Source organism: Sander vitreus, chromosome 19, assembly GCF_031162955.1.
Source record: "Sander vitreus isolate 19-12246 chromosome 19, sanVit1, whole genome shotgun sequence".
Taxonomy (NCBI): domain Eukaryota; kingdom Metazoa; phylum Chordata; class Actinopteri; order Perciformes; family Percidae; genus Sander; species Sander vitreus.
In genome coordinates, this window is record NC_135873.1 from 3,644,283 (window position 1) to 3,656,343 (window position 12,061).

The window sequence follows — 12,061 nt, forward strand, 5'->3', positions numbered from 1 at the left end:
CCTTGTTCCATATTAGCAGACTGGACATGGGCCAAACAAAAAGATTTAAGTACACGTCAAATATTTTTTTTTCAAAGATGGTTAAGGTAATTTTAGCTAGCTCTGATCATGCTGAGGTGTGTTTAAGTGTTCATTGTTCTGATACGTTTGGTTTTATGTGTTATTTGATTTATTATCATTATTTGCTATAAAAACAAGGTGTTGTATATTTAGTTGCAGCACTGCATTGCCGATGTGTGGAGAAGGAACTTCGTTGACACTGTTCTTGATTATAAAAAGGTTTATTATATCAGAGTTTCCAGCATCAATTTACAGACTCCATGGACATCTGGAGAGACGACCGACCCAATCTTCAAAATTTGTCGCTCTGCCTTTTCTTTGTGTGAATCCAGTATATATCCTGTACATTGTAATAACATAAGGCGTGATATGTGTAAGTATATGATTGGAGTAGGGAACTGACCAATCAATGACTTTTATCTGGCATAACCCCAAAAACAGGACTCTTCTGTCTTCGGGGGCCCTCTGTTCATGTTAACAGTTTCCAGATGTTTTCAATACAAGTGGGGCAAAGTTCATGCATCTCCTTATACCAAATCTTAAGTCAAAGTGTAAATCGTCAGATACCACAAAGGTTAAACATCTTGATTGACAGCTTTGCTTGACTCGCGATTGGTCGGGTGGTTGTATGGGCGGGACTTTGATACCGCGGCTCCATCCCCCTGATCACTGCTATGCAGACTCTGGCTGCAAAATGACAAGATGGCAGTGTCCGTATTAGGGATATTTTGGTTTTACTTTTGTACATCCTTCTATACAGTCTATGGTGAAAACTAAGTCAAGTCTCAAACGCCAACAGAAAAATAAGACTTCACACGAGAGGTTATCTCAAAGTATAGTTTAGTGAGAACACACCACTGAGCACTAGACGGAGACAAAGCAACATAACTAAAAGAAATGGCTGCTAACATCACCATTTTTCATTTTGTGGAGTACCACAGGGTACCTTTAAAAGTGGACAAATACAGTTGTTTTCAGGGCACAAAAGACATTGTGAAAACCATTGAGGCCTGACAAACAATGCAATTCATTTTTCATAAAACACAAATCCAATATTTACTTTAAAAATAGCAATGTTTACATCGACTAGTCTTCTGCGTTTCATTGGCACATTGCAATGCTTTTTTAAACTAACAATGGAATAGCGTGGCTTGCATGCACAACACATTTTAAGTGCCACCCTCCGTTGTCAGCAGCAATGTGTACATACAGTATACCTCCTTGTTCACATGCTAGTGGGGCTTGAGATGCAAACAAAATGGGAAGCAACTCAATAAAACATTGCTCCATAAAAGAAGAAAAACCTCCACAGGCTGCCTTTAAGTCCTCAGATGATTATCTGTAACTGAACTCAAACAGTAGTGTAAACATGCAAAAGAACTCAACACTTTTGCCTCAGGAAGCTTACATGTGTTGTGACAGTTAAACTGCATTTAGCTCACTTATCACTTCTCATATAAAATATCAATACATCTAGAATCACTAAAGCAGCTGCTTACATAGCACTGTGAGAGACAGACAGAGAGAGGCAAAACATTAGACATATTTTAAAAACAGTTGTGGATAGAACAGGTTTTCTTGGCTTTTTAAATTTAAACATATGCTGTTTTCTTGCTTTCAAAGCCCGATAAAAAAAGCACGTCTTTTGTACAAAAGCATCAAAGCACAAAAAAAGACCTTTGAAATGTTCTGACAGGAAATAGAAAAGACGTGTGACAGATTCATGTGAACTTATAAAATACACAAATAAAATGGTTATATAAGGAATTGACTTTCAACATGCTAAAAAACAAAAAGTTCTTGTAAAATTCATCCGACTCAAGCCTAAAAATGTTGCTGTGCTGTAAACAAAATATTTCAATATCTTTATAAAAACCTGGTTTTCAGATGATCAAATCCATAAAACATTTCAGTATTACTTTTCTTTCGAGAAGAGATTTCTTCAATGGTGAACACATTTTTGACTCAATTTCTGTTCTACCAAATACAATACTTACTTAATTATATTATGGATTTTTCAGAAAAAAAAACCAAACTCTTAAACTGTGTTCTCTAACATCTCTGAAGAAAGGCATTCGTGAGGATAAAAGCGAGGCAGGAAGGGGAGGCATCTTTAAGTTACAACATATTAATCCTTTAACAAAGTAATCTCTTTCCAGTCTGCTGGGTTAGACCCGTCCACCCCTCCCTCCTTCAGTCGTTTTCCCTGTCTCTGGATTTAAGCGAGGGGCATCCTGAACACCCACTGAGTCCCTTCTCCTTTGTGTTGTAGTCGAAGCGAGGCAGAACCAGAACGCTGCCTTCCGGTTCGCTTCTGCCGGCGGTGGTGGCGTCACGCGAGGCTCTCTCATCCTCCACAGCCATGATGCTCTTCACCAAGCACGTGATGGCTGCATCAATGTTGGTGTTGTCCTGAAGAGAGAGGACAGCGGTGAAAGGTTAGAGAAGGATGATGTACTGAGCAAGCTAGATTTAAAAAATGATATTTTTTATAAAGATTTCTGTCACTACCCAATGTGAGTCGAGTGCAGATGTGAGTTGCGCATGCTCAGATTTAAACGGTTTACGGCATAACGTGTCATACTGAAATTTGTGAAATCCATAAAATAATAAACTTTTTCTCATTACAAACAATAACAGAAGATGGAAATCATTTCAAAAATGTTTTAGCTATCTATGATTGTTTGATTGCTAACGTTAGCTCAAAACAGCATTCAAGTGACAGCCTTTGTTGTGTTTGGTGAACGAACTCTGTTATGTAGGTCCATTTTTATTTTACAGAAGTCTCTCGTTAGCAGGTTCTTGTAAGCTACTTGTCACAAAGTGATGCATGCGCAACTCACAGCTGCACTCAACTCACATCGGGTAGTGACAATTTCTGTCAATACTAAAAAGCCTAAACAATGGGAAATGTTTTAATCTCTTTTTTGTCTTCCATTTTGGGTTAGAAAAAATCGAAACTGTGCAGCAACATTTTTAAAAGTTCAGTTCTGTGTTCCTCGTCCACAATAAAATGCACAGCCAAAAGTTCACAGATTTCTGGAGAAAGCGCTGTTGTGGCCGGGTTGGCTCAGTGGGTAGAGCAGGTAGAGAGGTTTATGCCTCGATGCAGAGGTCCAGAGTTGGAATCTGACCTGTGATGATTTCCTCCATGTCTTCTCTCTCTCTCTCTCCCCTTTCTCACCTAGCTGTCCTGTTAAAGGTGGAAAAGCCCAAAAAGTGACCTTTAAAAAAAAATTTTTAAAAAAAAGCTCTGTTTCCGGTGAGAAAAACACCAACTGAACAAAGACCGATTATTGGCCCTGGACAATTATCGTGCCGTTTTTTGGCAGTTTGCAGATTATCTGTATCGGACAAATGGAAGCAGAGAAAAGAGATCAAGGCTAAAAATGTTCTTCATTGTGCCCTGTAAAAAGCTTCTAACTTGCATCTTCAAATATCAAGTCATTGAATAAGTAGATAACTATGATCTAATCAATCAAATAAAACAGATGCAGCACAAGAAGTTGCTTGTCCACAAAACCTTTTTTTTTTACTTCTCTTCTAGGTTCTCGGTTAAAAATGAATATGCAGTTTAGTGTTGCTAATTTTAGCTGCAGCAGATAAACGTGTTACTGCAAGGGGGCAAGTTTTGGCTTTAATTCTGAAATGTTTTCTGTGTGAAGAAAAATCTTGCTGTTGGTGACTGTAGCAGACAAAAGAAGTTTTACATTTTGTGACTTTTGTTGTTTTCTTTTTACATAAACTGTTGACTAGTGGACAAGAGGAAGATGCACTGACAGATGCAGAGTTGACATGAAAATAAGGGAGAGAAAAAAAAACTGGTGTAATAGCAAAAAATAGCAAGAGAAAAGAAGTGTGGTGGAGTGTGACACAGAAAGCTAATACTGTAAGCAATACACTGACAAAATATGCAGTGACGTTTGTTTACAGAGAGAAAAGACAAGACAAGAGTGAGAGGGAGACAGAGACAGATCACAGGTTAAAACAATATTTGCAGGATATAAGACAATCATGTCTTACCTTGGCAGAGGTTTCGTACCAGCCGACAAATCCGTACTCTCTGGAGAAGTTCTCCAGTTTGGGCAGCTTGGGGCACAAACTCCGCTGGTCACACTTGTTGCCCAATAGAACGGCTGGAACTGGTGTCCCATTGCTAAGGGCGACCTAATGGAAGTGACAGTCACTCTCTTACTCAAATATATTAACCATCAGTAAATGGACTGAATTTATATAGCTTTTCTAGTCTTAACAACTACTCTAAGTGCTTTTACATAGTACAGTACCATTTGCTATTCACACACACTGGTGGCTGAGGCTGCCATACAAACACCTGCTCCTCAGATAAACATTCACACTCCAAGAGTGCATTGGGAGCAACTCTTGCCAAAGGACACTTTGACATGGAACTGCAGGGACAGGGATTGAACCACCAACCTTCCAATCGGTAGATGACCGCTCTACCACCTGAGCTACAGCCCTCCAGTGAAGACAAGTAGAAAGTGGTCATAAGTAGAAAGTGGTTAGAAAGTAACAAAGTACATTTACTCAAATACTTAAGTAAAGTACTCAAAATTATACTTGATTATTTCTATTTTTATGATATTTTATACGTCTACTCCACTACATTTTATTTGCTTTAGTTACTTTGCAGTTTCAGATTATTAATATAAAATACAATCAGCTAATAAGCTATGATGTATTATTATTATGGATGTCACGATTCGATTCAATTAGTGATTTACACTTTTCTTTTTCAAAAGGGATGGCAATGCCACAGTAAGAGGCGCTAGATGGCAGAAGGGTACTTTGCAACAATAGTTTTAGTCACACAGAGTTTACGAGGTTCAATTGAATGCACAATTAGTTTAACAAGGTGCACATGAATGCAACATGGAGTCCCGTCAGAGCCCACATGCTTTACCTTTGTTGTTTGTTTACATAACTCACTCACGGCCACACGATTTTGGGGAAGCAGAAGGATTTTCCACTTCTGTTGCTTCTCATCTCCTAATCCGGCAGTGGCCATAGCGTCTGTAAATGTCAAGCTGCAGGGTACCGGTAAGCTAATGTTACCCTGTGTCTTTAGCTGCATGCTACATGCTGGTAAGCTACGCTGTTTCTGTTGTTGTTTTACGGACCTGAGCAAGTAGGTGGGGGTGGACAGTGAAAAAAACACTGCAAGAATTCCTGCTTCTGATTTTGAAAATTCAAAAAAAAGCTAATTTCGATTGATTTTCAATTTAAAATGACAATTGTGACACCCCTAATTATTGTAATTATGCATCATAGGTTCTTTTACTTTTTGTACTTTAGGTGTATTTTGATGATAATAGCTAACTTTTACTTAAGTAAGATTTTGTATGCAGGACTTTTTCTTTCAACAGAGTATTTTTATAGTGTGGTATTACTACTTTTACTTAAGAGTACTTCTGCCACCACGGACATCATAATTTGCTAGTTGTTTATCATATTTTTAAACAAAACTTATTGAGTCGTATTATAAACCCAGCTTTCAGAAAACATCTTTAGACTTTGTTGGTCATTTGAAGGCAGCTTTCTGGAGATGAACAAGTTAATGAAAAGCACCTGAATGCACCATTAGTTTTGGTCTCTGTGAGTCTCGACTGTTAACATTGTTGCAATTTGGTCTCCTGCTTCATTCATGGTCTGTGGTGTGCTGCTTTCTTTTTTATGTTCATGTTTATTTCTACAGTACACATGTATTTACATAGTGTGTGTCTTCTGCTGCATTTTCTATAGCTACTGCAAGCTGAAGTGAAGTGACTTTTACACTTTTTAACTTCAATCAATCTTTTACCATTTGAAATAGAGGTTGCATAAGAAAAACACAACTGTAAGAAATACTGTGAGTGAAAAAATATCCAACACAAGCTTACTTTACTCTGTTCCAGTGTCATGCTCACTCTGTCAAGGTTATAAAAAGACTTCCTGGGTAATGCGGCGAGTCATGACTGAAGCAGAAGTAGACAAGACAAGAAGAGGGAAGATGCTGCTACAAGACAACTAAATAAGATCCTTCACAAAGTCTCTTTCTACCTCATTCCCTGCCTCTCCCCTTCACTTAATTTCCTCCTACCTTCCTTCATCCCTTCAATCCTCCACCTCCTCTCATATAATCATATTTACCTTTGAGTCCAGGTCTCCTTTCCACTTGAGCACGGCCTGAAATGTGGACAGTCTGGTCATGTCGAAGACGACGAGGGCTCCTACTGCCTCTCTGTAGTATACACGGGTCATGTTGCCATAGCGTTCCTGCCCTTTTAAAGAAGAAGAAGATTACAGAATAAATACTGTTTCCACGGTCTGTGTTGTTTTTGTAAACTTTATGAGATACCTACTTTTCTTAGCTCTAAGCTTAACTTGATTACAGACCAACTTAAAATACAGACAAAGGAGACGTCTTCTAAATTAAAAGTGAGATGATTAAGAGTTTTATTTCAAATTGAAATAAACATTGTTGTAATTCTTTGAGACATGACTCTTTATCTCTTATCTAAATACCTCATTATCTAAAGACAATTTACGGCAGCAACTAACTTTGATTATTGATTAATTTGCTGCATTTGAGAAGCTGGAACAAGCCTCAGTCTGGCATTTTTGCTTGAAAACAAATCACTTAAACTATCATTTTGATTATGAAAATAGTTGATTTTATGTCAATCAACTAATTGATTAATTGACGGATTAAAATAAAATGTTGTTAAACCATGTATGTGCATGCAGAAAGATGCATCTTTTGTTGCATGCAAGTACGTGTGTGACCACTTGTGTATAACTGAATGTATGAATAAGTCTTTATCCTGGACGCTAACTTCCTCCACATGATCCTAATATAGTCGTGAATCAGCAAGTAAGCATCTGATACACACACACTGCACATGACCTACGCAGTAAGACAACAGCTGATACAAAAAACACCCTCTGTCTTACAGGCCAAAACACTGAACACACACATACAGCCGTCTCCTAACAGCAGAAGGTATCTTTCACTCACCAAGAGAAAGCGTGAGACTCTTTCTTAACACTATCTGGTCAGTGATAACAGTCACAGCTTCTGTCCAACAGTGATCAAGTTTTTGATTTTGTAACTCCATAACCCTCCTACAGACATTAGCTTAGCCCGAAAACCAGTTCATAAAAGGTGGTGTTTTAATGTCAAAAACTCAAACTTCTTGCATCAAAACCTTTGCTATATTTTATTAGCTAAGCGTCAGTATAAAATATGTAAGGTTTTCTACAGTTTCTACATCTTTCTAGTATCAGCACTAGAACAGAACTTCACAACGCCAAAATATTTGTCTGTATCAGAATTGTCTGCATTATAAGAATGGTATCACTTTTTCAAATGTGGTTTTGCTAGCTTCCTGTTTGATGGTGCTCATGATGGTATCAACCTGGGTGTTGCCTTTAACTTCGATTTTGGGTTTTTCACACACAACACACGCACACACACACACACACACACACACACACACACACATATATACAAAATTAGATTGTAGTGAGTAAAAAACTTACATAGTGACAATTTAGCACAATACATTTTTTTCCTAACAATCACGCTAAAGGACTACTTTTGGGAAATACTTTTATTTGCTTTCTTGCTGAGAGTTAGCTGAGTAGATTGATATCCCTCATGTCTGTCCAGTAAATTTGAAGCTACAAAGCACTCTGACACAGTTAGCCTAGCTCAGCATGAGCTAGCTAGCTAGCGGAGCCCAGTTCCTTCCTCTGAGAGTTTCTCAGTGAAGTCTTCATGGAGCCAAAACCATGTATAAAATTACCCGGATGATCGGTGCTGCTTCCATAGAGCAGGCGCACTAGAGACGTCCACTGGGCGAGCTGGCTACTTACGGTTTAGCTCTCCGCTACTTGAATGGGGATTAAATGATTTATTCATGTGGCTCTTCTAGACTTTCCAAATGTTATCAGACAATATGGATAAAATTCTGATGGTGAAATGAGTCATTTCACGAGGGTTGTGATGCCCAAAAAAAATGTATCCACTGATTTACAGATGTCTCTTTTGCCATGTAAGTCTATTGGAAAAAGTCATTTTGGGCTAAAGGGCATCACGTGACAGACACAGAAGTTGTAATTCCGTTGTTTGGTCACTATGTTCAATTTGCTTCAAAGCCCAGCGCACTTCATGGGGCATGGTTTGGTCCTGCTTACACTTTTTATGCTAAGCTAAGCTAACTGTCTCCTGGCTGTAGCTTACTGTACAAATATGAAAACGGTATCAATCTTCTCATCCAACTATCGGCAAGAAAATGTAGTGCACCTCTTTTAAATATCTCCACTGTGAATTTTGAAGCTTCACACTTATCTGTTTTTGTAATTTTCCTGTAGTTGAGAGTGTGTGTGGTTCAAATACAGTTAAAATTGTGTATATTTGTGGAGATTATCTTATTCTTATTATGAATATGCAGTCTGTGCTTTAAGTGTTTACAGGCTAATTGTCTTCCAAGACAAAACTTTCATAGGAAATATACACCTTTAACAATGAGTGAAGCTAACTTCCAGGTTGGTAAAAAAGACGTCCCAACTTGACTTTCATTGACGTTTTTGTGTTGATGGTATAAAAATGTACTTAACTAATTTTATCTTTACACCTGTAGTAAAAAGAATATTGCAATTGTTACGATGCAAAAAAACTTGCAACTGTTGTAAGGGTCAGCTAATAAACAACTAAGCCGAGACTTCACTTCATTCAGATTAACAACCACTCACTGACACAAAACAGTAATGCAATTATAACATTAGACCCAGTATAACAGCCTCCCATGCAGTGACTCCAGTGTGAAGCCAGTTACTAGTCTGAAGTCCGTTCATGTAAATGACGGCTCTTATCAGTGATCATATCATTCAACTCCCATACGCTCAGTTGTAGCACTTGAGGCAGTTTTGCTTATTTGAATAATTGTATGTGTTTTTTTTCTTGCTATAGGTGGCATCTTCATGGTTGAATGCACGTCTTGTACGTTGCTTTTGATAAAAGCATCAGCTTAATGAATGCAATGTAATGTAAAGTGTGTGACAGCTGAGAGACGAGGAAAGAGAACATTGACTTACATGCAATTAGGGAGAGATGATGCGTTTTATAAGCAGAATACAACAAGCATTCCTTTTACCTAGTCTGGTAGGCAATGGAATATAGAGGGTAAACTCAACATTTCATCTGCAGAAACAGAAGTTAACCACATTTTCTAGGCGGTCACTTCTCATATCATGCAACATCATCGTTGGATGAAGTCAGCAAGATGCAGCCAGTGTGTGAGAAAATCCAGATTACTGTAATGTGTATTTGCTTCTTGGTTGCATTTTACTTGGAAAGTCCAATGTTGATACTTGATTAACTACAGGTGACAAGTAGAAGTTCAGTCAAGTGCCAATTTGCCAATTAGCTAAAGATCAGGGTAAAAATATCTGCAATGCATGTATGAGTCATGAAACCTTTCATTTAAAGTAATTACATTTCAGTAATCAAAATTCAAATTTAAGATCTCTCTAATTATATTAATAGAACATCAACCTATTAGATCTTAAAAGTGCCATTAATTTGCTGTGTTAAAGCCCAAATAGAAGATACAATATATTTTTAAATTAGGCTTACTATATAGTTTCATACTGATTTCCCTCGTGCTGAGTGTGAAATATGTGTTTTGACATGTATGTCATGAAAAAATAGAATATGTACGAGTCTGACAAAATCCACAAACTGTGCATGTTGATTAACATTATGGCAAACCATATCTTATCATCTTAAAATATGAAAGCCCTTGATATCACTTTTAAACAGCTGAACCTATAAAGAGGAATCCATCGACAAAAATAAACCCCAGCCACTTTTTTGATAATTGATTAATCATTTTTTTAAACAAAAAGAGAGAGTAAAGAGAGTACAGTAAAATGCCATTCTCTAGTTCCAGCCTCATAAATGTGAGGATGTACTGCTTTTCTTTGTCACATATTATAAACTGACTATCTATGGGGTTTAAAGACATTTTAAAGATTTCCACATTTATTTTGACATTTTATAGACCAAATGATTAATAATCGGTTAATCAAAAACAAAAGTAATCGCGCTTAACCTATATACAAGTATGTCTTACATGATTATTATCTCACAAAATGTACTTGATGTTATGTTTGAGCACCCCACATGAGTTTTGTTTATACTATAGAAAGTAGTATGAAGAGTGCAGGAAACATGAACACTTAGGACAAAATAAAGAACTGTGTATGTTTTTAGAACAACTTATGAATAAATTACAGGCTATGATGTCTGATTCTGTTGACTTAGGTCGCCTTAACCTTAATACTATTTTCTAAAAACTTAACCTAACACGTCTGTGGACCAGGTATGTGCACACATCAAAGGAGGCTTGAGCACCTGCCCTTCCTCAAGAGAAAGTACCCTTTTTCTGGGGAGCTTCTTTTTTCTTTTCTTTTATATAAATGAATAAATGTATTCCTGTTTGCGCAAAATGTAAAGTGTATTGTATTGTATATAATGCAAAATAAATGTATTTATTGAATGAAAAATAAAAAATATCCAGTCGGGAGATTAGCCCTTGTTGAGTTCCAATTAAAATAAATTGGCAGGGAAGTCAGAACCTTTTTTTTCTTTTTATAATTATAAAAAGTGCCCTTTTTTCACTTGAGCCCCTGTCTCCCAAAATGGCTGTGCACGTACCTGCTGTGGGCTAGTTTTAACATTATTTTGTGACCCTTAAACAGTCAAGTGAGCAAGTGAAGTCGTATTTGACTGTGCAAATGAAGTGTGAATATAAACTATTCTTCAAATACAGGTGTTTTTTTCTGCTTATATCACACACAATCTGGGTATAACAGCTCATTTTCAGCCACACTTTTACCCACCGGCGATGTCCCACAGCTGTAGCCGCACCACCGTCCTCTGGTCCCAGTGGAGCACCTTGAGGGCAAAGTCCACTCCGATGGTGGCGCGGTAATGCTGGGAGAAGACCTGGTGCACGTAGCGCTTTATGATGGACGTTTTACCGACTCCGAGATCGCCTATGACCAAGACTTTGAGCAGGCGCTCGTGCTGCATTACTGCTCCGGTCGAGGGCGCGCGTTAAGTGGATGGCACGGTGAGGTCTCCAATTATGGGTTCCGCATGAAAAGGAGGGTTTTAGCCAGTGACCGTCGGTTTGAAGTCATGTACAAAGGCTGAAAAACCGAGTTATACTTGTAATATTTGACACTTGAATTACAAATGCTCTATAAATAACTCTTTAAGCAGATTTTAGTGAAATAAAACCATAAAATGCGCACACTATGTAGCCATAATATAAGATCTAATTTCCATAAATGTCATGTAAAAAGTAAACATTTGACTCTTAGAGTCGCTAAAAACTCACACTTGAGTCCTGCGGATACAGTACCAGGAATAGTCTGTTAAAGTATTGTAGTTCAGGCTGTCGTATTATCATCGTCAGCCTACTCTCCCTGCGAGTATTCATGGGACATTTTGTCTCCGTCAGCTACGTGCAAAACGTGCAAAAGTGTCTAACAGTAAAGCAAGTAAAAAAGAATAAAATCTAGCTGGATGTAACGCTGTCGTGTCCAATGCAAATAAGACCAACTTTAGAGTTGTTATCTGTTTAGCCTGCGGTCTGTGTGCACAATGTCCTCCTACTGGTGTTTGATCTGATCCGCTGCCAGAGAAGAAACTGTCAGCGGTTTGTGCTGGAGCGGTCGACCACGCCCCCATACTGTCTCTCTGTCTGTGTGTGCGTGTGTGTGTGTGTGTGTGTGTGTGTGTGTGTGTGTGTGTGTGTGTGTGTGTGTGTGTGTGTGTGTGTGTGCGCGTGTGTGTGAACAAGGTTCAGTGCTGCATGTGTAAAAACTACACGTCCCACCTTGCAGCTCGTCCAGTTCCGTGCCTGCGCACTGGTGCATGTTCACGTGAACAGCCCACTGGCGCATTGTGTGTGCAGCTTCCCTCTTG

The 12,061-nt window shown here is 38.2% G+C and overlaps 1 protein-coding gene across 2 annotated transcripts; it reads right to left on the reverse strand.

The window, feature by feature from the left end:
• Positions 1 to 883: 883 nt before the first annotated feature.
• On the reverse strand, positions 884 to 11,790 carry LOC144534366 (ras-related protein Rab-38). 2 transcript variants are annotated; one of them, XM_078276266.1, is made up of 5 exons: positions 11,472 to 11,790; positions 10,969 to 11,280; positions 6,211 to 6,341; positions 4,084 to 4,227; positions 884 to 2,472 (listed from the first exon to the last, which is right to left on the reverse strand). In XM_078276266.1, the coding sequence occupies exons 2-5, from the start codon at positions 11,159 to 11,161 to the stop codon at positions 2,254 to 2,256; spliced, it is 687 nt and encodes a 228-aa protein (XP_078132392.1). In that variant the 5' UTR covers positions 11,162 to 11,280; positions 11,472 to 11,790; the 3' UTR covers positions 884 to 2,253. The 2 variants fall into 2 exon arrangements, with proteins under 2 accessions (XP_078132392.1, XP_078132391.1); XM_078276265.1 differs by having other exon boundaries at positions 10,969 to 11,790.
• Between the last annotated feature and the right edge of the window lie 271 nt (positions 11,791 to 12,061).

Excerpts from the sequence above, each read along its gene's own strand:
- LOC144534366 (XM_078276266.1), bottom strand. The coding sequence starts at position 11,161 with ATGCAGCACGAGCGCCTGCTCAAAGTCTTGGTCATAGGCGATCTCGGA. Across the intron at positions 4,228-6,210 it reads AAGGAGACCTGGACTCAAAG|GTCGCCCTTAGCAATGGGAC; the intron begins GTAAATATGATT and ends CACTTCCATTAG. Across the intron at positions 2,473-4,083 it reads GGTACGAAACCTCTGCCAAG|GACAACACCAACATTGATGC; the intron begins GTAAGACATGAT and ends CTCTCTCTTCAG.